Source organism: Ptychodera flava, chromosome 9 (genome assembly GCF_041260155.1).
Source record: "Ptychodera flava strain L36383 chromosome 9, AS_Pfla_20210202, whole genome shotgun sequence".
Classification (NCBI taxonomy): domain Eukaryota; kingdom Metazoa; phylum Hemichordata; class Enteropneusta; family Ptychoderidae; genus Ptychodera; species Ptychodera flava.
Genome location: NC_091936.1, coordinates 24,229,908 through 24,257,013, shown reverse-complemented (window position 1 = coordinate 24,257,013; position 27,106 = coordinate 24,229,908). Strand labels below are relative to the sequence as shown.

Here is a 27,106-nt window from a genome sequence, read left to right as displayed (position 1 = left end):
TTATGATTGTTTACAAAACTTTGCACCTCTTGAATAATAGTATGAGGAAGCACCAGTGTGTAAAGAATGTTTGTAGTCTCTGAATGGCTAACAAACTGCATTTTCAGGGTCGATACACGAAGAAAGAAATAGAAAAGCTTTTGAAAACTGTACAACATCCACCATCGGGAATTTTTTTTTTATGGTTTAATTTATTGCCATCGAGTAAATTGATTAGGGAATTAAGTCTTTCATGTATAGAGTGGAATGACAGACAAAAAGTCGTTGCCGTTACTAAGAAGACGAAATTCATAAGGATAATTTTTTCGGCTATCACTGGTATAAAACGAATGTAAAACATTTTCATAAAGAATATCACTATATCTTACATAATGCATTGCCTTGCAAACCAAAAAAATATTAGTTGGAAACACACTGAATTGAAACCAACAGAGCTTTCAGAGTGGTTTAGGATTATTGTTAGGAAATCTTCACAGGTTTGAAAAAAAAGAAAGCTTATAGCAAAATGACCCTTTATCAGCATACTCCTTGATGAGCAAGAGCAAGTAATAGTTCAGAAAAAGTTTGTTTGAAAATTGTAAAAAATTATTTTCACTGACAGGGTCATATCTATCTGTTTAGGTTTATGTATGGTTTGTTGTAGACTTACAAATCAATTGGTTTATTGTAGAATTACAATTATGAATGTCCTAAAATTGAAGTTGTAGAAAATAAGGTTTTGTCAGAATGTAATATATTTCACAACATGCCTCTTGAAGCATGGTCAATCACATTAAACTGATGTCACAATTTTTTCACTTGTTCCTGTAGAAATGTTAGTAAAATATTAAATATGCAGAGAATGCCTTACTGTATCATTTAAAACATTTTTCCACTCATCATTTTAAATATTTTTAACTGCAGAAGGGTATCTCTGCTTTAAAAATCCCATGGAACCAGTAGTCAGTAATGGTAAACTGTCCAAGGTGTTGAAGCATGTATTGCAATACTACAATTTCAATTGAAAACAAAAACCCAACAAACAGACTTGGAAAGTATTCTTTTTTCACACAATTATGCAAACAACTGGGGCGGAGTTGAATGATAGCTTGCCCCATTTGTGTGCGTATTTTTTTAATAAATCAAAGAAAAGACAAGAAAATTTTATGTCCTAACTTTTTGGCTGTCACTAAATAAACTCCTAATCATAAAGACTTGTACTAAAGCAGTTATAACCATTACACTAGTGTTGACAATTGACCAGAAATTGATACGCTCAAAGTTACGTTCGACGATGTAACGATCACGGAATTCCAAGTTTCGCCACACTCTCTGATGGCCCTGTGACTCTTTCAAATGTTTCTTTACAGCATTTAGAGATTCCTGTCATGGAGAAAAGAACAATGAAAAAATTCACATCCAAGAAAAAAAACTTTCTATGCTAGTTTGATATCTTAAAGTGCATGTAACATATAATCTGGTGAGTGTTTTAAATTATTTAACGAATGGTATTTGTTAGGTTTGCGTGATCTGTAATTTGATGTCACTATACTTTGCATTATACTAAAATGCTGTTTTGAGTCACCTTGCTTTGCCGGACAAACTCACTCTTTCAATCAAATTTTCAATTATACTTGTGCACGTCAACATATGGAACTTTCAATTTCTGTGCCTCTTTTTATCTATTGCCTGTATTATTGTACACCATCTGGTGTACTACTATAATTATTCACCATAAATTTGACTATTGGGAACACTGCGAAATTTACTTTCTTTTTCAGTAGAGTAAAATTATCCCTTTAGAAAACTGCAATATATAGGTTTATACTCTTTTCTGACACTTTTACAAAGTGGCTGCCATAGTTAAACATGTAATGACAAATATTGGTTAACTTCAGAAAATATATGATGCTACCTGTAACCTGCTGAGTGTCACTTAAAAGGCTGGGTTGAAAGATACAGATTGCTGGTATCATTTTCAATAGGATACATGGAAATAGAACTGCTATTTTCACTGGTCATAATATATCATGGCTGTACGCATGTCCATCTGTTCTGGGATGGATGAGAAAAACTCACACAATTGAATACTTACATGCATATCTTCCAGTTTCATTTCCACCAACTGATCTGCCAACAGCTCGTCTTCCCAGTTGGGCCTGTCAAATTCATAATCTTCAGAGTCTACTATGACTTCAAAGTAAACAACCTGAAGGATATATGGACAGACAAACAAAGGTCACAGAGGAACACTTTACAGTGCTTAGAATGATAATAAATTGCAAAATTCTTGATAATTACAAGAATGATTCCATGACTGTTATAATCCATGTTCAAAGCTGAGAATCAATTGTGTTTATACATGTCATGAAAAAGAATACATACAAATCTATTTCAGCAAATCTACAATGCATATCATGTAATCTAAAATATTATCAAAGACCAACAAAGCTTAAATTAAACATCTCTCTACACAAGCAGATGACAAATTACCCAGTCCCTCTGTCTCTTATTCTTCAACAACTTTGTACATGATTCTGATTGATTTTTATTGTAAATATGTATAAAAATCATTGCATTTGCTACAATTAAATGTCAAAACACAACAGAAAGAAATGACAGGAGACTAAAAGTATTGACTTTGTGGTGGAATGATTACCTCAAAACCAATACAACTCATACAATAGACGGACAAATAACAACATATCTTGAAGCAATTAATAGTTTATCCCTAATAATGCATTAACTTATGAATACTTTGGAGAGAAACTGTGTTCTGATCTATGATAGTGGCCTGATGGGGACCTTAAAATTATCTTTGTAGTTCAGGTTACATTAAAATTCAGCAGGGGTACCAGGGATAAATCTGAAATGGAGACCATAAAAACCCCAATGCACATGTAAAAATTTAATAGCTATATCATGGACAAGATCTCACTGTTGAATTCATGTTTGTAAATGTATCCTTGAAGCTATCAATAGAACACAGGACTGTGTATGTATATATTCAATGCACAGCTTTTGACATATAAATGCATGGGTGATTGCGACACCTCAATGAACATTATAAAATGAGCTGTCAGTGTCTATAACCTTCAGACTGCATAAATAACCTGATGTGTGTCCTTGATATCAACTTCTTCACAGGTCTACTATATATGCCAATGCTTATAATTTCATGTATTCAACCTGAAGTTCTACATTTTGAAAATTTTTTTGCACTGTTGATTATTCACATATTCAAATGAGAGAGCACTCACTTACCTTATGTGACATTCTGCTAAATGTGTTATCAAAGCAAAACAGGTAGTCTCCAGTCTCCTGGGTGTCAATTCTATCAGGGAATACAGAAGAAATTTGAGACCAATGTGAGATTGTATGAAAATATACTTTCCATCAAATTGTATCAATACTAAAAAGCTGTTAAAAGAACCCTGATATCAAATTCATTTCAAACATAATGAACTTTGACATATGTCCATAGAGGATGCTCATATTGTTCACTACATGTCAACTACCAGCAACAAATTGTACTTGTGTTCCCAACTGATGTTTCCTGAACTTAGCTAAATTCATTTGTGTTCCCTGAATCTGGCTATCTTGTCTGTTGTGTCTAAGCTGTACCTCACATATTTTTCTTGTTTCATTGCCGAAACTTGATTCACCATGAACTGCAATCAATTAGCTCTCTACCACAATACATCATCAGAAAGATGGAATATATTACATATGCAGTAAGAACTATATTTTGGCCTGTGTCACATGAGAGGGGATATCTATACGAGCTAAAACTTGAAGGAACTATTTCTTGAATTTAATTTTATACTTACGCATGGCTACCTTCAGATTTCCTAATATCTGATGCAAGCACTTTGTTTGTTGGTGATCTCATCATAAAATTTATATCTAATGTACCACCTTCTATAACCTGAAACAAACCATATTTTACAAACATAAAGTCAGGACTTTAATGCCTTTTTCAAAATTTCTATAAATTAATTACAGCATGTGTGAGAGTTATTGCCAATCGCAACTACATTATCACAAGTGAGAGACGTCATTTTCTCCTCAGATGTGGCGGTAATATTGTAAATTGTACTGAAAAACATGATATGCAGTTATTCCCAATAGGCATGTCACTCTCAGTACATCAGTATACTGTATGTATCATTCAGATCTTTGGTAAGTACAACCTTTTACTTCTCCACTGGGGTAGTAACATGCTGCAATATACGAATATAAAAGATACAGATGCTGACTAAACTCTGATCTTGGAGCTACGCTCAAGTCTTTGATCCTGTTACTTGGCAATATTCTAAACCATGGTCTATGATGGAGCCTGGGTGGGACTAGTAGGGAGGTACAAAACAGGAACCACAGTGTGGGGTACCACACTGTGATTTATCTTGTCCTCAATATTCGAACTATTTGATTTTTTACTTGTGAATATATTGCGTTCCACTGTTTCGCCGCATGCTGTGCACACATTGTAAATTGCATGATAGAATCAGTGCGTTTGCATTCTGGAGATAAAACCATGCGGACTAATGCATCACTAGTGCGGAGTTCGGACAGTCTTGGAATGTGTCCTTCTCTTTTTTTTCACGCTCGTGGGCCAGTCAAGTTGACAACTTTCAAAATCCCGGTCCGCTATAGTATACGCCAACCCAAGTATAGATGACTGAAGGTAATTAAATTGTAAGGGCAAGACAGTAGTATTTCATATCATACGCCATTTGACAGTATTTTGTACCAATATCTGGCAAACTCTACGCAGAACTTTTTAGTTACCTGAAATTCGAAGTCCAGCGTGTTTTCCGCCTTGAGTGGTTGGTGAAAACATTCTCGCTGTCCAGCTGGAATTATGTAAGTGAAGTCATATTCCAAACACTGCACGCCGTTTACGACTATAAAAATTACAAAAATTTGGAATAAGTGTTTAAGAAAACTGTAAAAAACGTTCATTTTGCAATGATTCGGAAGTTACACGTCGACGATAAGCTTGTAACTATCTGAACATGGCCGCGGATGTCAGTTTGCGCACAGTAGAGTTCTTTACTCCAATTGTGACGCTCGACCGCCCGGCGGTGGTCACTGCGACGCGCACGTTTTGGCAACAATCAGGTCTCGGGAAATTTTATTCATAATAATAGGCTCGAAAAAGCTTTGATCATTAATACCGTCACATAGACAAAGGTAATGTTCTTTACATTTTCAACAAAACTAAAATAGCAGCGCGGGTTTTTTTCATGTTTTGTTTTTATTTTCCATAGGCCTATTAAAAAGCTTAATTTTTCGACATATGGCAAAGTCACTGGCTCATTATGTAGGCCTAGGCCTATTAAAAGGGCATAATTCAACAGTTTCCGACAAATTCAATACGTGTAATAACTACAGGTATACAGCTATACTAGCAAATGAAATATTTCTTGTATTTACTTGGCAAGACCAAAGTGGAGCGACGCAAGCAATTTTGTTTATCACCGTCATCAAATCAATAATTTTTTCCGTGACAGGTACTGTTTTGCTAGATAAGGAAGCTCGGTCACTGTTTCATGAAAATACTACACTGTGAAGGTGTTCGTAGCATATTTTAAAACTACATGTGAAGATAAAAACGGTGATTCTTAAGAATATTTAATTTTCCCGTACCAATTTTTCTATTCAGGAACGAATATCTGAAAACAATACAGACAGCAGTTGTATTTTTTCACAGACATATGGCCGAGTTTCTAAGAATAACAGCCCCCTCCCCAATACACTCTATTATCTTCAGTGCGAAAGTTGACCAAAGTCGTATCGCTTGATTTTTGTCTCCAAGATTAAACTAACACTCACCCCACCCAAAAATGACAAGATGACTCTCAACGACAAAATCATGGAAAGCACATCAATTATTTGGATAAAAAACGAGACTCAGTTTAGAATTGTTCATAAAAGACATCGAGAAAGAGGACTAGGAGGAAGAGGAAAGAGGACTATAGGAAGATCAGGACAAGTACTTCAAGCACTGATGCTGCAGCAGAGCGACAAAAGAAAAGACGAAAACGTGTACTTTCAGGCATAACTTTTGAAGCTGTGTGTGATCAAGCTATTATAGAGCTGCTACAATCTGTGGTACCTCAAATGTGCTAGAGACATGAACATGTAGGCCTGCAGACAGCTGGCTTTGACCATCTACACGGAAATATGGGTAGTGCTGAAAGAAAAAGCGCAAACAGACCCATTTTTAATAATATGGAAGCAAAATATTATTTTAAATTCACGTTTTTGGCATGAAAGGCCCGTTTTGTTGTGTATATACATACACCAACTGTCAGTGTCATGGTAACCAAATTACATGTATATGCATAACCTTTACAAATAAGAGGATGGTATCAATGGTAAGTTTATATACATGTATCAGAACTTGCAGTGACAGAAATATGTTCAATATAGGTAATACATTTTCTTAATTTCATATTTTGGTATCGATTGTTGCCATTTCGATTTGCAAAAAACGTGCGTTCAACGACTCAATTTGTTTTCAAAGTTGAAGTTCTTAAATAAAAAACAAAAGCAACAGATTGTCGTTGGGGGCGCACTACCCACTCAGTCCTTTGCTGTCTTGTTGCTGCGACCATTTTGACGCAAGGTGTTTTCCACAAAATCACTTCTTAATTCACAGTTCTGTTGATGATTCAGATTAAGGTAAGACTATTGAATTTTCGCAATGGCATGACACATGACAGAAATATTGGTCATTTGTAAAATTTTCTAAGGACTTAAATCATTTTACCTACCATTCAAAAAATTTAAATCATGTCAGTCAGTCAGTGCAGTTGACATGTGAATGGTTTGAAAACTTTAGGTAAGCCTCACTTGTTACTTTTTGGCTAAATTTTGCTCTCTATAATAATCCAAACAGCTCCACTTTTTATTTGATGAAGACAAACACCAGGACATTATTACTATTACACTGCCATGCAAAACTGGCTAGGTTTAGGTGTTTAATCCAAAGACATGCATTTTATCCTTCACATTTTCACTTATAGAGAAAACATTCTGCATACTTTGTCTGCAATACTTTTGTGTCATTTTGCATTCCCACAGAGGAAAACACTCACACGATTTAGATCCATCGGTAAGTTAATACATATTTTAAAATCAATCAAGGAAGAGAGTTACGGGCTTGCCAGAATTTCCTCAATGGGGTATTTTCATATCCCTCCACATGACCTTACATCCTGGTCTTCTTGGAGGAATATAGCATTCCAAATTCACCTTGTACTGCAAGTATAGGTCAAAATTTGACCCAAGTTTCGCAGTTAATTCAGTATAGAACTTGGTTAATACAGTGGACTATCACACAGTGTATAATAAACTTGAGGAACCATACACACAGACCTGCTATGATGAAAGACATGTGGATGGAAGGTCATGTAGAGGTCCATTGAATGAATGTCATAAATTATTTATATCAATGCCATAATTTCTCATCATTGCATCATACCATGCTGAGATTTCCCTTCATATATGTTCACATCAAGCAAGACAAAATGGATAAATGAGTTATCGTATATGACACTTTATTCTCCAAAAGTAATAAAGAAACATATGGAGCATCACAAACAGACTTTACAAGCTTCACAGTTAGCTCAATAACAGAGTGAACGGGTTGTAATACAACACATCATTGGAAAGTGAAATAAAAAATTCTGAAAGAAAATTTCTCATGATTGGTTTTGTTATGAAACTGAGAAATAAAAACGGTCTTCACACACCCAGGAGACTTTATTTGTCCAACTGGACCCTGTCCTGTTCAGCAAAACCATGTCATTGAATGTGCTTTTCTCATTTGGCAAGTTTTTTTGTGTGTTTGTAGCATTTCTGTTTTAGAAGTAACCATCCATTATTACTCACAGTCTACAAATACCTATCTCATACAGTCAGTCTTTCATATTTAACCATGAAGACAGATGGAGGAATGAAATGACAGGCAAACAATCACAGAGACACTGAAGGACTGTGGGAGCATGAACAGAAACACAGCTTCACAGACACTGGATACAGCGGCAGACACAGCTGGACACAGGGTTGAACACTGGTAGAGACTGACAAGCAGGTTACATATTCAGACAGACATTCTCCAATGGCAGATGTTGTCCAAGAAACAAAATTTGTAATTCAGATAAGTTGGAATATAAAGGAACAAAACCTGAATATTCATACAATGTAGGAAGTAAGTTTTTTGGTATTGTACATAGGAGTGGAATGAAAAAGTACAAAAATGAATATAAATGAAAGGAGGCTGATAGCATTTTGATATAGTATATAAATATATCTCAAATATATGTATATGCTGCATGTGTCACATGGGCTGGGGCAGGTCAAGTTTTCTCCACTGTCCACCACAGACACAGGCTTTCACCCATCTCTGATCCCAGGCCTTGAGGGCAGGAGTCTGGGCTGTTGACTTCACCAGTGAAACACATGAACACCTGTTGAACGAAAAGAGAGAAAAACGTAAATACCGTAAAAAGGATTTTGCGGAAAGATGGACCATCCTGCATTGTATTGAAACATTGTCTTTGTAAATCACAGTGATGGGGCCAGGACAACCTGAGGGTGTTCATCCCTATGAAAGAATACAGAAAAACACCTCATGATATTACTTGACACTCTGAAACCAGCAATGAGAATTTTCATAGCTTTACACAGACTTTTAATTAGTTGATCTGCTCAAAGTCATACAAGATCTCCTTCTTCTACAGATAATAATGATTAAGGCAAAATTAATTGCCAGTAATTTTGCCAAGTTTCGAGTTTGACAAGTTTCGAGGTTCACGTTTTACAAATTAAACCCTTACACTACCTCCCATTTGCCTGTAGGTCCACCCATCAGATTGAAAACCACTTGGGTGTACCAAATTAAGGAAATTTCAGGGTTAAGAAATCAGTATATCGAGTAAGAAAGTACCTACCTTGTGCACTGCTTCAGCTCATCATGGGGTGCCACTCCTAGATGGATTCTCCTGACAATATCGTGTTTGTGGCAGTGCTTGTCAGTCATAAGCCTGGTTGTGAGTTCAGAGCCAGGTGTGGCCCCCGGGTTGAAACTGGTGACATGGGGAATGTGGAGTGGTGTGCTTTCAAAGTGGAAACTCATTGGCAGTTTGCCAGTGATTTTGCCAGTTATGCCTGGAAATGAAAGATGTGTCAAATCTTGGTTATTTTGTTGTTTTTAAAAACATTAAGCTCAAATGATGTCTCATGCATTTCATGAATATCCATTAAAATCCTTTTGTACCGATATTGTGCACAGAGGTCTGCACTTTTGTTGTTAGTGCATCAGCAATTATTTCTAATTCTGGTGTGAACACAAAATCGTGCCACTGGTTTTTTTTCCACCTGTGCTCTCTCTAAGTGTTATTAGGGGTAATGCTTTGTTAACCATTCTGTCACCTTGTCCAAACATTCTGACCAAAGAATCAAGTTTTCCAATACCATGATACAAAATTGACAGAGACAAAGCCAGAAGAGAGCAACTTTATCCCTTGGCAAATTTGTAAATATTGCAATGGTATACCAAAATACGAAAAAAAGCAGATTACATACAACTCTTACACTAGATTTCCAAGATGAGCTGATTTGGCAATAAACTAGATACGAGAAAATTCAAGTTAGTAATCTCATAAGTTTCAAATTCTGAGCTTTTAACAATGATAATTCAAAATCTTCACAAACCTTCAACCACAGGCAGACTTTCCAGGTTTGGAACGAGTAACTGACTTGGCAGTAAAATACACTCATCTGTCAGAAAGAAAGTAAACTCAGTTTTGACATCTTATGATGACTTTTAAAGATACTTAGGTACGTAGACAAACAAACCCTGAAACTTATAATACAACACTCAAACGGATTGAACATGGCAGACACAATGCCATTTCAGTTGCTATGGAAACTGCTGATATGTTTGTTTGGGTTTTCTCACCTATTAAGGCATCATCAAACTCTGAGTAGGAGTCATCTTTACAGCAGAGCCAGACTTGCGTCAACAATTTGAAGAGTGTTGAAAGACCATCGACATTATCTGAAACGAGATGGAAAGTGAATAAAAATGTCACTCATGATATCTAAAATACTGTGCCATTCAGGTACACACCAGTAGAATTGTTAATGTGCTTTACAAACTCTCTAGACTATCCTAACAGATTCTGAAATTTTCCTCACTCCTCAGATATGTAATATTCATAGACGAGGGGTTTCTGTATTAGGAAAACTTCAAAGTTGGTACTGATAAAACCACTGGAATGGTTTGAATCAGAGAAAAATATCCTTGTGCGCATTTTCTACTAGTTATCTTTGGTCTTCAAAATGACAAATTATTCAAATTTTATGTGTTCACATCATAATCAAACTTGTAGCCTGTCACTTGTAAACCATGCATGTCTGAGAGAGTTTGCTGCAATTTACATGTGACAAATATCATCCAAGGTGCCAATTTCTTTTTATTCATGAATCACCATGGCAATGATGAAGACTATGGAAGTGATATGGTCGGCTGATACTCTACCTGACGTGGAAGTGAAGACTGGTTGACAAGTGGATTTGATCAATCCCCAGATACGAATGATGACAAGCAGTTCCCTCAAAGTGCACAACACTGACCAGTCTCTTAGCATACTAAGCTGAATTGAAAGAAGAAATTGGAGAAATTGTTAAGATTTTAAACTGACCTACCAAAGCTTATGTTAGAATGTTACTCTCTCTACTGGTAAGTTGATATTACACTTTCATGACTGACTACCTTTGAGTTCCCGACTGTCCATCAGAGGATGTAAGGCAGGTGATTCTCCTAACATACAATCAACCCTCTTATCTCTCTGGTTTGGTCCAACCATTATTGTTTTCACAGTGCATTTGGAATATTCCACCAAAATAAGGGAGGGAAACTTTACAATGATAGGGTCATGAGTAATGTAATATACATGTACAACCAACACCAATGTTGTCTGAGGGCACTTTCGAAATGAAACAAACATTTACATTATCTGTAACATGAAACAGACAGGAAGTTTTGTAGGCATATGTAGTGAATGAAAGTACACTTAATTTTTTTTTCTCTGGAGTGGAACATGTTTTTGAAAGAAAGACAGTGCTGCACATACCCCAGGTCTGTTGGAGTACATCTGTTGGAGAGGTACATTGCTCAACAAGAAGAGAGCAAAGTCAGCAACCCACTGTATCAACTGTTGAAGGGACTGGACTGTGGCTGGTAGATAGGAAGACAATATGAAATGGGCAATAACAAAGGCAATATACCGGTGATGCAAGAATATCAAATTACTTGCAAGGGCAATTTACCCCTTGATGTATGAATATCAAATTACTTGCAAGGGCAATATACCTCTTAGTGCATGAATATCAAATTATTTGCAAGGGCAATATAACCCTTGATGCATGAATATCAAATTATTTGCAAGGGCAATATAACCCTTGATATGCATGAATATCAAATTATTTGCAAGGGCAATATACCCCTTACTGCATGAATATCAAATTATTTGCAGGGGAAATATACCCCTTGGTGCATGAATATCAAATTACAATTGGCAGAAAAAAAAATATTCACATGAAAGATTGGTCAAAACAATATTACAATTGGCAAACAGATTTGCAAGATTTCACAGAATTTGTCAGTAATAGAAAATTGACTTACCAGGTTCAATTACAAATTCCTTTGTATCTAAGTTCATCATTATCTTGTCAAGGTCAGTTTCTACACTCCTTGCACACACAGCTGTTACAAGAACATTTGAGAATAACAGTAATTAAGTGAATATCAGAAGATAATTATGAGATAAAAGTACCTGTAAACAGTTTAATTATGATGTGAAGGGAAGCTAGGCACATTTTATTTAAGCTGAATAGTTCTAAATCTCAGAAATGACATATATTTGCACTGTTTCAAACACTTGATTGGAATCAGTAAAGGTGAAAAACAACAGTTTAAAAATCCTATTACTGATGCCTGGTTGGATGAAGAGCTGTAGTGTCAAAGTTCAAAGTTCAAAAAAGTAATGCATGCTGGTACCTGCAAGTTTCTCTGCAAGTCCTTTCTCTTGGCTGGAGAGTGAGGTAGGTCTCAGCAAGGATTTGAATGTGACAGCGATGGCATGGAGCAGTAGTTTGGCATGGCAGTCGGCTGATTTACCTGTTCCACTGATATTTAGCCTTTCAAAAAATGCAAAAGTTGTTAAAAATCAAACAAATATTGGTTAAAATTGTTAGAAGAGTTTTACTTGAATAAGTGCATGAGTTTACTATTAGTCTTCCTTTCATTATTGCCAACAAATAGGAAAGTCAAATATCATGACCAGATTCAGCCAATAGTTAAAGGGATATATTTGAGGTTAAAGGTTAATGTAAGGTCATAGCGTACAGTCACCTTACCTGTACAGTGTTGCCTTGACAGCAGTGAGTCTGGTGAACAGTAATTCCTGCAGTGATTTAGGTTGTCTGTTGAAAGCTTCGCTAAGTCTGTCTATAACTGTTTCTACCATACCTGCAGAAGGAAACGTGAAAAGGAAGATTAAAGAAAATAAATCACTGATTAAATAGTCAATCTCCTTCATCAACTTGTGAAAAATGTCGATGCTAACTTTAAAGGCAAATGAGCAGCATTTCTGTACATTTTATTCACATCAGAAAAATCATGCATTTTTCTTAGATGATTTTGATTTCCACCCATTACACAAAAATTGTCTTTTCACTGCATTTTATACAATATTCATTTGTGATGACATGAGCGGGTAGTTAAGTTTCCACTATATCTTAGATTTACTGCCATTTCCAAAAACAGGTCACAACACAAAGAAAACAGAGAACACAGCATGTAAGTTGAGGGCATTCAGTGACAAGAGTTCAAATAATGGCAATGCATTGTTTCTGCAGAACTTGCTTAACATGTCCACCATTTCATAGCATACTGCATAAAGGTGACCATATCTAAACAGAGCACTCATTTACTGTTCATATTGCTAAAACTTGAAACTGCAGTTCCAGTCAGGCCAAACACTCACTGTCTTTCATAACAGAAACATGCACACAAAGTAAACATTGATAAATAAAAACCGACAAGAAAATCATACATTACAATGCGTGAAAAAAGATAAAAATCTTTCACCACTATTAAGCAGAATGCAACAATGTCAATATCAGCAAAGAAAGAGAAAGAAACATTGGTACATGATAGACAGCCTCATTTCAAGCGTTAATTCATATGTGATTTACAAAAGGGTAAATATACTCTGTGTTTGTTTATACAAGATTGCTGTTCAATTTAAAAAGAATTTTCGAACAGAGTTTTAAAAATACAATAGATATAATCCAAACATGTGAGGATACCTGGTGTAATAGTAAGCAGTAGATCCCACCAGTCATAGCAGGTCACCATACAATACTCTAACAGATTAACTACCTGTGCAATGGTATGGGCCCTTGCTGCACCTGAAATAGAACAAAACATATACATCCAAATCAACCCAGTGTACTTAATCTTCCCCTCTAACCAACTCTCAAAAAAATTCAAAATTTGGTGGGAAAAATGGTAGTCAGCTGCCATTGCAAGAGTGAAATTACTGAACCTACGGATATGGTTAGAGTTTGGTATATGTACTCCCTACATCTATTGGCTGATGTGAAACTTATACACACTGCTGTAGAGAACTACCGGTACATTCCTGATGATAGCTTGATGTACTGTTGAGTAATAGTTTCAGTTTAAAACTCTTTGTTTTTTATGTTGCCTAATGTTCCATTAAACAACACACAGCAAACACTGCTTTATTATTAAAAAAAAAATCAACCGACATTTTGATGAAGGGTACACCTCAAGGTGCAGATATTTAGATTCTCGAAATCATAGGATTCTTCAAGAGCCGACAACTTAAATAAGTTCGTTTTGAAATTCCTCAAAACTTTATTTTCAGTCTTTTTTTCAGTAATATTTGAAGATTTTTCGATAGAGATAAGGTTGGGAATGGTGGCCAGTAGCCACTTCTATGTTTCCAATACTGTAAACTTTGGATATTTGTTTTTTATCTTGTCAAATATTCTGTACAGTGTACCCATACTTTTTCCATGATAATGATTAAGAATAGTTTTAAGCTTTAGAAGTGAAGCATTTGGAAAACTTTAAAACTGTCATTATGATATGAGTAGTATATGAGCAGGTGCTATTAGTCTCTTCACCTGGATCAAGTGCTTGCCCAAGCGTTGGAGCAATCTTCATAAGACATAGCGTACCACTCTTGTCAACACCAATCAGACTGCAGCATGTGGCCGACATCTCAATACATGACAGTTGTTTACCATTATTGCTGTTCTTCTGTCTCTTCACTGTCAATAAATTATGACATCATTATCTTTTCTAAATCCTCACAGTGAAACTACAGCATGTGAATCGATGTGACCTGTCTGGGGGCATTTAGTTCTACCGCATACAAACACAAGCTAAAACATCTGATCTCCTCAGAAACGTTCTAATGTAGCTCACTGGAATACTTTAAGTTTAAAACACTGAAATACTACTTTTGAAACATGCCATTTTCACAGGAATTAGTGACACTGTACAAAGGCAACTTTACTGATGTAACAGCTTTGATGCAGTTATGCATGTAGTTGCAACATTGACCTTCTAGAATATGAATGTTAAAACATCCTACTGTGAATGATAACTTCAATAAGCAAGGCAAATTTGGTTCAAAGAAACTGAATGTGAGTGAAAATTCAATTCAAATTTACTGAGATTTTCCATTCAAATATACTGACATCACATGTATTGTCAATTAAAACAAAACAATATAATATACATGAAATATAAGATGAGGCTTAAATACTGAGAATGGCAAAATATTTCAAAATGCACTGGTAAATTTCACTAAAATGTGTAATGTTTAAGAATGAGGATGTGTTCATTTTTTATTCTCATTATTTTACCAGAGAAATATTACAACAAATAAATGAACATACGTTGTGGGCCTGACTCCTGCTTCACTCCTTCATACTTGAACACAGCAAATGGCTTCAAGGAGACTCTGAAGTAATAATGAGAATGCAAAAAAATCTTTAATTGTTTGGTGTATGATACTTGGTACACACAGGTGCAAAGAAAATGATCTTTTCAGTAGGTTGTCATTTATAATGAGGTAGGGATTTGATCAGATAAAGAGGTAGTAGTGTATAGCAGTTGTACATTGAAATTTACTAATGCTGGTTTGAGTATGTGGTACAACTCAGGGCCATGGGTCTTGATGATCCATGAACGGTTCTAGTGGAAAACACATGCTACAAATGCAAGGGAATATTTCCTGAATGCAAGATCATGGCTGATTGTTGTCATTCCTTAAAAACGAAGAGATGATGACAAAATAAAGCTTTGTAGGAAGAGTCTGCTTTATGGCACACACTCACCTGTGCAAAAGTTTGATGCTGCCGTCATGGAAAGCCACGGCAAACACCATTCCGGGTCCGTTGTATATGGACTTGTTAGACAGATTCAAGGGTAGTTTTGGCAAGGCTAGGGCTGCTACATTGGACGTGTCTGTGTAACTCGCATTATAAATCCATTTCTGTGAACAAAAACACCGAAAAAAGAAATGAGCACGCAAGATCTAAAATGTAAAATTGCAGTGTCTGAAACTTGACAAAGTCAAGGCGTGGGTGTTACGACAAAAATTTACGGCGGAGACAGATCCTAATCACAAAATTTCATTTCCTAAAGTCATTTGAGGTGTAAGTAACAAGTCTGATAAATCGATTCAAGCTGCTTAATACAGTCATGTAATTCCAAATTTTGGTAACGTCAGACACTCAATGAGATCTGGCCAGCGAAAATGGTTTTAGCCTGAAATTTCATTTTTGAAATGAAATTTATCATGGATAAGGTCAACCTGACATGTCGCCTGCATTTTAAATACTATCAAATTAAATTTGTGTTCCAAATAAAATTAAATTTCATAACCATTTGTGTCGGTGGTGTGGTGAAATGCTTGTACTTTCCATAAACATTCCTATCATGATCAGCAAATCGCCCTCAAAATGTAAGGACTTTGTTTAAAGTAGTTACTTTCATTTGCCGTGCTTTAACACTGGGACACGAACTATTTTCTAACATCAAGACATCCTACAGACATCTGGATCAGTGTACAAATTCTAGAAAATATTACTATCTATAAATGCTTCCCTTTACCTCTGTATGTGAATCAACATCTCAACACTGAACACACACGATACACACAAGGTATACACAAGGGAAACATGAGGGACAATCAAAGTGAAGAAGAGATAGAGGGTTGATGATTCCGCTATCACATAATATCAAGTATGGCAAACATTCTTACCAGAGTGGAGGGCTGTTGGTCTCTTGTCCTTGGAGGAGAGCTCGCCTGGAAGCTTTTATGAACACTCACCGGCTCCCGACGCAAACCCCAACATTCTATGCATGCTCCTAGAGGGCCTACAGTAATCAAAAAATACCACAATTACGGTATACGGTGTCGCTCAAATTTGATCAGAATTGGTGCATACCAGTATGGGTACCAAAGATCAACAATAAATGTTGTTTCTATCTGTTCAGTGGAGGAAAATTCAACGATGATGTTATGACAATGATTTCTGCACAGTACAACCAGAAAAACAACAAGAAATATTTAAACCAGAAAAACAAGAATGACAAAAGTAATTAAGGTCTGAAACTTTAGGTACTGGAGGTCAACTTTAGCAACATGCATAGCAGAAAGGCAGCTAGCCCCCCTTAGTTTGACCATAGACGGTCTTCCTCCCCTCTACTGACGGTCTTCCTCCCCTCTACTGTCTATGGTTTGAGCAGGTCTGTTAATATGTAACAGTTCATAAACAATGACAGGAAATGACTCAAGTCAGTGGAGTAAGCCTGTTTAAAGCCTGTTTCAGAATTTCGCTTTTTCTTACCTCATTTGCACATTTTTGACACTGATGTGTTCATTTGAACAAATTCACATCTCAACCCCTACATCTACCTGTACACCAAATAGTGAGACGGTAGCTTTGGCGGTATGGGAGCCTTCGTGTGTGACGGACATACATCCGCACATACCCACAAATATACAGACATCGACGCCACTCAGACTCATCATATAAGCTCTTTTTGGTATTTATATATAAAACCAAATATGAGCTAAAGATATTTAACCCCTTGAGCGCCAAAGTCAATTTTTGTTGCCTATATCAAAATATACACCAGTCAAATTTTTCCTAAGTTTTGCTAAAATTTTGATAAAAATCTGAAGCCAATAAAATGTGATGTTCATTTGGTTCAAAATTGTCAAAAAAATACAGAAAAATTCACAAAATTGGAAAAATGTTGCACCCTATAATTTTAGTGGGAAAAATTGCAGCGCTCAAAGGGTTAATGCCTAGTGAACATGTTGGACAGTTTTGAAACATTTCAAATCCACAATGTTTGAGGTCTTTAGAAGAGAAAACAAGGTCTTCAACTTGTGGGTTTTGATTTTCAACCAATGCTTTTGTAATTTTACAACTGTTCTGTATCAGTCTTGACACCTCCACACATTGTTAAGTCTCCAGAGTTGATTTACCCAATGAATCAAAAGATGTAATGAAAATCAGCACCTAAAGTAAAGATTTTTTCGGCAGTGTTTGGCATTTTTAAAACAACTCTTACCTCCAGCACATGCAATGATTTGGTCACCAGCTTCCTTTTTCATGAATTGTATATGGCTCACATAATTATCTGTAACAGATATCATATACTGAAAATTGAGGATTTTTTTACTTTCTCTAGTCTTGGTGTTGAAAAATAACATTTAACCAGAGCTTTACTACAATGTGTATATTACCAGGGAGAGTTGGTAGCCAGTTTGTGTTACAGGACATGTTGTGGGGCCCTACAAGGGAGTCCGACTTTTGTAATGGTACCTGCCAGCAAAGTTCTGCTGGAGTTAACGGCCTAAACCAGGCCAATATGGGTTCAACATATCTACAGGTACATTTAAGATATTCATACTCTAAATATCAAATTTAAAATTCTATTGAGTGATAATTTCATTTTTCGCACTAAACTGTGATGGTTACAATTTTTCATTACATGTTAAATACACACACATGAATTATAGAGGATGAATTTCATTTTCTTTTTAAAAAATGTACACTTTATCAAAATCTTCTTGACATACTTCTTGCAAAACTAGGTATCATGATATCGATATTGAGCAAACTAAGTCAAACTCTTTACATCACATGATCTTAGAGACATGAACAACTTTGCAAAATATCTTTGCTAAGTGATAGCTAATTATGGAAAGAGGCGATGTTTTATCTGTTACTTGCCGGTGGAAATAATAATACACGATATGTGTGTGTGTGTGTGTGTGTGTGTGTGTGTGTGTATTTATATATATATATATATATATATATATATATATATATATATATATATATATATATATATATATATATATATATATATATATATATATATGTATGATATATCATAGGCACCTTCATCAGTCAATCAAATCACCATGCATGCTGATATTTACAATGTGCAGAAGAACACTTTGTACTAGCAGCACCGATCACTGTCCTATCATCGCCGCTAGATCCAGAGAGGTAGAGAGACTGCTGTTAAGTGGACTGGAAAACGTACTTACATTTGTCTTTCTGATTAGGATCTGTACAACACTGCATGAAGAGACTGGGAAGTGCTTCAGAATGAATAGAGCAGTAATCTGTGAGGAAGAAATAGTGTTATAACTGTAAAACATACTACAAAATAATATGCATCTGTAAACAGCACCCCGTGGTGGCCACACACAACAAGGTTTGATGGAGAAAATTTAAATAAGACATTCCGTGAGTTAAGCAACAGTGATAGCTTTGAAGAGGTTCCTGTATGACATAAAACATGTTTCCTTTCATAGTGGGCACACTTGTGGTTATGGAAATGTTGACTATTGAATAGACAGAAGTGAATGTTGGGAAAACAACGCGTGGAATTTCCGAAAGAAAACACTGCGTAATACTCGCAAGGTAAACATATCCCTATCTGGGCTGCTTCAAACTCTTTTTGGTAAAATTCTAAATCTGACATTTCTCCTCAAAGAAACATCTGAAATCTACAGAAAACTGGAGTGATAATACAAATTTCTTTACGAGAGTTCTGATTCATGTCAGAAAGTAACAGCATTTCAATTTCAATGTCAACTACTCCCTGTCTCGATTCTCTGGAGAATATTCATGAAAACAGTCGACATTAAGAAAATAAGATGTTGAATGACTTACTGGTACTTATTCTAGTTTTCTACTGACCAAGCATCAACATTAGTAGTAAAATGATTTTAAGATTTAGAGAACTCTAAGTTTAACCCTTTCACCACCATGGTTTGTCCCAAATCCATTGTTTTCTATGGTAAAGTTGGACCTATATACAGGGAACTGGGGGTGAAAGGGTTAATGGTATCTGGTCTGGAGAGGCACATCTGTCCTAACCTTGGCACATAAACATTCATACTCTCAGATACCACGCTAATAACAAACTTTAAATGGATGGGTATTGACACATTTTAAAGGTGGCGATATTACAATGAGGGAAGAGGAATATTTTTTACATAGCATACCTTTATTATATTTTACAATCAGTTTGTAAAAACTTATCGGACATCTCACACTTCCATCTGATGTACCGATGACTATGTGTCCAGCTGAAATGTGGAAAACAGAAAGTTTCTCATTTGAAATAATGTGAACAAAAAACTGATTTTTTTTTCCAGTTGAGGACAATATACTTCACCCATTCATTGTACATCTCTCAAGGATACGTCTATGGATAACGTAGTCACCAATGGTTGTGTATCAAGACATCGATCTCCAGGAAGGACTAGGTAGTTGGAACATTTCATAAATTAATGGATTTCACCAGACATTCACACAGCAAATTTACTTATACTTTGTGATTCCATGACATCACAAAAATGACCCTGAATGACACAGCAAGGTAACACTGATTCTCCTAAACTGAAGCTCATTGGTTATAATCAGTCACATGTTGTGCTAACAGCCCTTAGATATGACTAAAATAAACCAATCTACTTACAGCTTTTAAATGCAATATCTGCTAGAGCTATGTGTGTTCTGCTTTCACTGAGACACTCTGTGGCTGTGACCAAATCACCATTGGCTTTTATCAATGTCACGCTGACCTAGACAAAAGAGAGAAAAAATACACACACCCATTATCTAAGGGAATGCAGTGACTGTAAATTTTGATGTTTTTTCACTATTTTTGTTTTGAAAGTTAATTGCATGCTCATGTTCCACTCCCCCAAAGCATGTTGAAAAACCTACTATTTAGCTTGTCAATGCAGCATCTACAAAATACAGCACGCCCTGTTATTGTTTTCATTTCAATTCTAGTTCCAACGAAATTCACCTGTGAACAATAACAATGCACTTTTACACAACTACAGGCTGTGTTGACAGGCCCAACAATGTTTATCTCCACATGTTTTGGGGGTAGAACAAGAAACTGCAGTTGAAAATCTGTGAGAAAAAAAATCAAAGTTGCAACTACTGAACGTTTAATAACCACAGTATAATCACAGATCAATGTAGATTTCGATTGGAAGTACAATTCAACTAAATATTGAACATGATGTTACATACCAGACCAGACATGGTTATGGCAATCCATCCTTCAATGGCCTTCCCACCATACTGTAATACTGAAGGGTGGAATTTCTGCCGAGAGAATTTCTCCATGACATTTGGGGAGTCTGTCCTCTCTACATTATAGCTGACCTAAAACAGACGATGCTGAAGTTATTTTCGTATTCGTTTTCGTATTCGTTTTCGTATTCGTATTCGTATTCGTATTGGAGTCACTGACAGAAAATGTTATTTTTAGTCCAGGTTTCAGGTATGAAACGTGCAATATACGATATTTACTGAGGTTTAAATATTGTGATAATTTGATTCGTAATTTCATCTGCCAAATTTGGTTAAATTTACATAAATTTGCATTTGTAGATTTTAAAGAATTTTGTTCACCTCATTTTATTTGGAAAAAACATACTTAAAATCGGTTGGGATCAGGTAAGGCAGCATCTTCGCTTGCCAATGTCTCTTGACCGGGCAGCTGGATGCACCCCGAAATCAGGTGGTCAGTGCCAAGTAATGGGACTCGTGAGAGCGGATGCAAAGGAGCTGCCCTGGACTGTACCATTATTTTGCGGGGAGGGCAGATTTTGTGAGGCGCTGCAAAACGGGTGACTGTTGAAAGCTATGATGAACGGGGGACTTGTCCAGGACAACCATCTAAATAAAAAAATGTGAAAACTGTTATATCCGGTCATCCTTTGGGACTCACTTTAGAATACTCATATCCATTTACAATTTGTATTTCAAGTATTTTACTTCATTTGACATGGCTCTACGTAGACCTGAAATAAATTTATAATAACAATACAATACAATACTTTACAAAACTCAGTGAGTGCGGTAAGGCAAAAATTACAAAATTGCAAGTTACGACAAAGTTGTACGTGCTGCTACTGGGTAGAAAGTAACAGAAATCAATCACAATAGGTAGTTTAACTTTCAGAGTAAAGATGTGAGCAATAATAACATAAAAACGGACCGACCGATAATTCATGTATTACATTCAATCAGGGCTCAAAGTAGCGACCATTTTCAGTCGCATAGGCGACCAAATTTTATGAGATTGCGACTGAATTTTTTTCAAGACATTTCTCCATACCGTATACGTGATCAAATTGTATTCGCTCAGTGTTCACGGAGCATTGTCCCGAAAGGCCGCGACCCCAAAATACACATTGAATAAGCATAGCCGTTGAGCGGAGTTACTCAAAAGTTTGAGCGCGTTCTCTCCACTGCACAGCGCTGCCAATGTGTCTGCTGATGTTATCTTGGATGATCTGTCAAAATATCCCATGATTTAATGATAAATTTTACTACAATCCAATCAAGAATCAGAAGCAGTTTTAGTGCTGTCACATCATTTCAACTGAACCAATCATAATCCCAGCATAAAATGTCATCAAAATATAGCTGGCAAGGGAAAACAAGCAACCAGTAACTGCAACATGTTTCATGCGTTCACGTGCGTAATGAATATTTGCGTTTATAGTGGCATGTGACCGGCTAGACCATTTCCGGAAATCGTCCTTTGGAAAGCAGATCAAAGCATCGATTTCATCAAGCTTGGACTAGATTAGCATGTTTCATAAAGGTTCTTGTTTTCAGCTAGATCTAAATAGCAAGCAACTTTGTTGAAATATCATGGCAAATCTGCCTGGTAGCGACTGCAATTATGTAGAACAGACCATGGATGTAAAAACTTCCATGAACAGACCATGGATGGGACTGTGGCGATGACCTCAATGACCCGAGCGAGTTCGATACACGCCACAAGTACCGCTGCGATATCACAGCTAGGATTCAATGCGCATATACGTTTGAGTTTTGTTCTCTTGCCTACAAAATATCTATCGAAAGTTGATAGTTGCTGCATTTCTATTCAGAGTTTTTGTTGAAAAAAGTAGCTATCTACGGCTAGCGGCTTAATTGGTCCCCCAAAATAGTACTGCTGAAAGTTTTTGGAGTGACCTGCAGAACGGAGCTGTAGAGCGGGGCAAACTGCGTAACACTAAAACTGGATCGCACAGTAACAAATGACGGAAACCGATTGAGCCAGTTGCGACAGCTACTAGACTAGCTGAAGCCTATTTATCATAGAATACAGGTGTTTCTCGATATTTCGCGATACAAATTAATTTCCATGCATTCTGGTGTATCTTATCATAACGCAAGTTGATTAACATGTTCTGGCAATGACAGTTGACGCAAACGCAAGGAAAGAAAAAGAGATGGGCCGTACTCAAGTAAAGACTCTGACAACAGCTCACACATTAATTTAATCTTTATTAGGGAAACAAATGTACCGATCGGTAATGATGCCATTTTATTCATCTCGCTTTCCTTTGCGACAGCAGTCTAAATATAGCATGTCATATATATATAATTTTTAAGGTTTTCGTGACACTACAAAAGCCTCTGATATTTTCAAGGTCCAAGGTTTGCCCCTAAAATTTCGACTTACGGGCATGCGATAACGTTGAGCCCTGCATTCACTGTCGTTATGACGATCACTTTCTCAGAGATATCAGTTTAAAACAGGAAATTACCTTTTAAGTTTACAACTCGTCAAATTGGGCGGGTCAGCTAAATTTCCATTATCGATATTAATGATGTCAACAGAATGTTGCAGTTGCTTGTTGAGATAGAAGTTAATACGAAAACGAATACGAATACGAATACGAAAATGATGTTTGTTTAAAAAATCTTTCCTCCAAAGACTACTGGCCCACAGGCGCTAATAGTTTGGTAGATTGCTAAATAGATCGATTTTCAGCTCGATCTATCGATCCCGTGGTCAGTATGCCCGCGACTGTAACCTAGTGAGTATTTTGGTTACAATGGCGCGCATATCGACTACGGGATCGATAGATCGAGCCGAAAATCGATCTATTCAACAGACTACCCAGCTGAGGAGTGCCTGTGTACTGGCCGTTTGTTTTTAAAATCTCTCCTCTAATGATAGCAACGATATCTTTCAATCTAGGGCCTAAAAAGATTGGATCTTTTTCAACTTACATTCTCAAATATTGAAGTATTGATATATTGTCATATATAAAGCACTTTGACTTCTGTAAAGACAGAACTTTTATATAATACGTACGAAATTTGGACTAAAAATAAAAACTTTTGTCAGTGACTCCAATACGAATACGAATACGAATACGAAAACGAATACGAAAACGAATACGAAAATAACTTCAGCATCGTCTAAAACAGTTCAAGTTTAAATGGACATGTCAATAGATCTAATAGTTGTTTGAAAGATATCTACACACAAGTCAAGATAAGTGAACACAAACATTTTAGATGTAAACTAAATCAGTTTTCCTAGGGGTCTTTGGCTACTGCTCTATCTGTACCTCTAACCTTAACTTTATTAATGACTCCCTAGGTCACTAGTAATGAATGCAAAATGCTTTCTGTGTCCACTGATCTCTACTCTTGGTGATATCCAGCTCAATATTGATAATGATACTAGACAGTTTTCTACCTTGAGGCCGATATGAAGCCATGAAAGCGCTACGATTGTTTCTCCTTCAACTGTGCTCTCTCCTCCACACTGCCAGTCATTCAGTATATGGTTTCTCATGGTCCACAGTTTGCATTTACCACTGCCGTCAGCTGTGACCAGCCTGGTTCCTGAAATATCCCATCTGATGCATCGGATAACGTTGGCGTGACCAGTGTTGAAACTGAAATTGATGAAGTGGGGGAAAAAATAATATAAGTTAAAATTATCACTATTTTGACTTGCTGCAGATTTTTTCAGTTTTGTGACATTTGATTTGACATTTGGATTTAATATCCTGATAAATGATAAACTTAGAGACTTCGTTTTTTTTTCAGCAAATGTTTATTCTGTATTTTATAAAGTGGTTTTATTGTCATCATGTCAAAATAAGCTTTATACTGGGAACATAAATTCATGTGTCAACAACATATGTTTGTGCATGTGGGCGTCGTTTGTGAGAGATTGCAAATGTGCGTGTCATGTCTTACCTGTGAACTTGCCAGGGTCTGTCCGGGTCAACAATATGTACTTTACCACCTTGAGATTCCCCGTCATTTGCGTTACTTAACTTGCATCCACTTGCCCCAGAAAATGCTATTGTGTTGCGACAAGACCATGAGCAAGCGGCGTCAATGGTCCACTTTCTAGTCCTGTTAGATGAAAGAAAACAGTACTGATGAAATGACACGTAAGTACCTTCCTTGCTTTTTTAATGCCACCACAGAGGAATTAGACATTATTTGTGTTAACGTTTTTCTGTTATGATCAAAAAGTAATTATGAATATTAATAAATTATTAATATGAATGTTACAGAATAAACCTTTTTTATTTCAAAAAACGTCTATTTTTGTGTAAATACTTCTGGAAACCCCATTGTTGTTATAATTATTATTAATAAATTGTGATTATGATTAATATAATCACATTTTACACATTGTAATCAGCTCATGTAAACAACCCACCGGAAACCCTTATTTATTCTATAATCTATGCAAAAGCATACAAGTGACATCATTACCCATGTTCAGTCGGTGGCAAAGTTTCTACACAGTGTATGCATACACTGTAACATTTATATTGGTAACTTATTAATATTTACAATTAATATTTGATTATAACAGGAAAAATCAACACAAATGATGTATCATACGCCTGTGATGCCACCCCATAGGCAGTATTGGGGTTGTGCAGCAGTACCCTCACCCCTCTACCCCTGCCTTATGTAGAGGATTTTGAAATTACTCTTGTAAAATTTGCCAACTGTCCCATCCTCTATGGCAAGACAAAACAGAAACTCCCCATCAATACAAGCAAAGCCAGTTCCAAATTCTGACACCAAGCATGTTTTGGTTTCAACACCTCTGCATTGCTGGCAGGCTAGAGACCACCATCACCAATATTGAATCTTCCATTTGGAACGTTCGAGTTGTGGCAAGGCCAAACCACTGGTAAAGTGGTAGTGAAATAGAACATCCATCGACACTGCACCTTGCTAAGACGTCGGCATGATTGTCTTCGCATGACGGGTTGTCTGAGATATGCTATTACATTTTCTGACAGCAAGCCATGGAGGTACGCAAAAGTGTGTAACATGGCCTACCCCCTCAGTGATACGGCGGGAACTTAAACTCACCATGCGTTTGAATCACCCTTCGGCCATTCGCTTGCGAAGACTAATTCCATCTTGGTCGACGAATTCCTTCGTAATCAGCGACTTTTCCACGCTTTCACGCTTTCACTTATATCGAACAAAAGGTTCACTGGAGGCCGCCATTAGCGGATGATGATTGGATTGTGGGAGAAAAGCGCCGCCAATTGGCCAGCCAAGGGAACTTTGCTTTCCTGCACTGCGCCAGTGCATGATGTACACAGTAAACGTTTTATTATCTAGATAGCGAGGCAAGTCATTTTAGCTTTATTAACCATACAAAACACGTAATGACGCTGCAGTTATGAAAAAATGATGACTTAACATTTGACTGTCTTGTTTTGCTTTCGATACAATTCATTTCCCCATAAAGAACCATCTAGGCCTACTATAATTATATGTGTACTTCTTTTCGGGGTTCAATCAATGGTTTTGTAGTGAGTATACAAGTTGATCAGGCAAACAGCGAGAAAAACTATTGACATAAAACATGTAAAACATACAAACTACCCACACATGTACAGGCAAAAATTTTTACCGCACAGTGTTAACCGCACAGTGTTAAAAGAGGACAATTAATTGTCGACATTGCCTCATTTTGTAATATGCATAGGTGTAGAATTATAAACTCGAAAACTCAATTCAGTAAACTTACAGAATGCTAGTAGCGTTTTAGTCCTTTCTGGTATCAGGAAATCGATCGCTTCTTCATCATCATGGAACGACACATGCCAATACCATTGCCACGCAAATACCAAAAATCTCCCTACATATCACTTGTAGGTGATTATTCAAATGTGATAATACTGTAAAGTGGTAATGTTCATTACGTTTCCACGTAAAGGACACCGGGCGCGACCCAAATGCAAAGAAGGATCACACAAATATGCATACAGAGTTCTCTTAAGATCTGAATCATACAGAGTTACGTCAAAGTACTATAATGATTAGGCAATCACAATTTTCAACATCTTATATAAATCCGCAAGTGCCGAGTTTCTCAACGCAATTGCTCAGAACACACACAAATTTGCCCAGAATGGATATATTGATGGAAAATTGTTTTCCGACGCTCTTTAACTTGCCCAGGCTATAGAGTAGACCATCTATGAGTGGAGTCGATGTCTTGATATCGCCCTTCTTCGATTGCTAAGGAATGATGAGAACGTGCAAATCGTGCGAGTGTTTAAATGTATTTACAGTGGCACTTTAATTTGAGATACTTTTCTGGCCCCAACAAACCTTTCTACTTGTTGTACGTTGGCGA

General features: G+C 36.5%; 2 protein-coding genes across 2 annotated transcripts; both read right to left on the bottom strand.

Annotated features, from left to right (window-relative positions):
• Positions 1–954: 954 nt before the first annotated feature.
• On the bottom strand, positions 955–5,589 carry LOC139140447 (transmembrane emp24 domain-containing protein 5-like). Its single transcript, XM_070709735.1, has 5 exons — positions 4,771–5,589; positions 3,810–3,907; positions 3,244–3,313; positions 2,075–2,188; positions 955–1,362 (listed from the first exon to the last, which is right to left on the bottom strand). The coding sequence occupies exons 1-5, from the start codon at positions 4,942–4,944 to the stop codon at positions 1,144–1,146; spliced, it is 675 nt and encodes a 224-aa protein (XP_070565836.1). The 5' UTR covers positions 4,945–5,589; the 3' UTR covers positions 955–1,143.
• Positions 5,590–7,530: 1,941 nt separating this feature from the next.
• LOC139140446 (mediator of RNA polymerase II transcription subunit 16-like) lies at positions 7,531–25,987 on the bottom strand. The gene is made up of 22 exons (XM_070709734.1): positions 25,825–25,987; positions 24,679–24,840; positions 24,170–24,371; positions 20,686–20,820; positions 20,117–20,222; positions 19,641–19,724; positions 18,675–18,752; positions 17,687–17,755; positions 16,365–16,480; positions 15,436–15,593; positions 14,995–15,059; positions 14,215–14,361; positions 13,369–13,470; positions 12,415–12,526; positions 12,056–12,195; positions 11,681–11,761; positions 11,130–11,233; positions 10,535–10,649; positions 9,953–10,051; positions 9,706–9,771; positions 8,943–9,159; positions 7,531–8,459 (listed from the first exon to the last, which is right to left on the bottom strand). Exons 1-22 carry the CDS (start codon positions 25,872–25,874, stop codon positions 8,330–8,332), a joined length of 2,538 nt encoding a protein of 845 aa, XP_070565835.1. The 5' UTR covers positions 25,875–25,987; the 3' UTR covers positions 7,531–8,329.
• Between the last annotated feature and the right edge of the window lie 1,119 nt (positions 25,988–27,106).

What these genes read in the sequence shown, in the direction of transcription:
- LOC139140447 (XM_070709735.1), bottom strand. Translation starts at nt 4,944, where the DNA reads ATGAACGTTTTTTACAGTTTTCTTAAACACTTATTCCAAATTTTTGTA. An exon ending in AAATCTGAAGGTAGCCATGC is followed by an intron (nt 3,314 to 3,809) that starts GTAAGTATAAAA and finishes ATTCCCTGATAG; the next exon opens with AATTGACACCCAGGAGACTG. An exon ending in TGAAACTGGAAGATATGCAT is followed by an intron (nt 1,363 to 2,074) that starts GTAAGTATTCAA and finishes TCTCCATGACAG; the next exon opens with GAATCTCTAAATGCTGTAAA.
- LOC139140446 (XM_070709734.1), bottom strand. Translation starts at nt 25,874, where the DNA reads ATGGAATTAGTCTTCGCAAGCGAATGGCCGAAGGGTGATTCAAACGCA. An exon ending in TCCTAATCAGAAAGACAAAT is followed by an intron (nt 17,756 to 18,674) that starts GTAAGTACGTTT and finishes TATCTGTTACAG; the next exon opens with ATAATTATGTGAGCCATATA. An exon ending in TGTACTCCAACAGACCTGGG is followed by an intron (nt 10,650 to 11,129) that starts GTATGTGCAGCA and finishes CTTTCAATTCAG; the next exon opens with CTTAGTATGCTAAGAGACTG.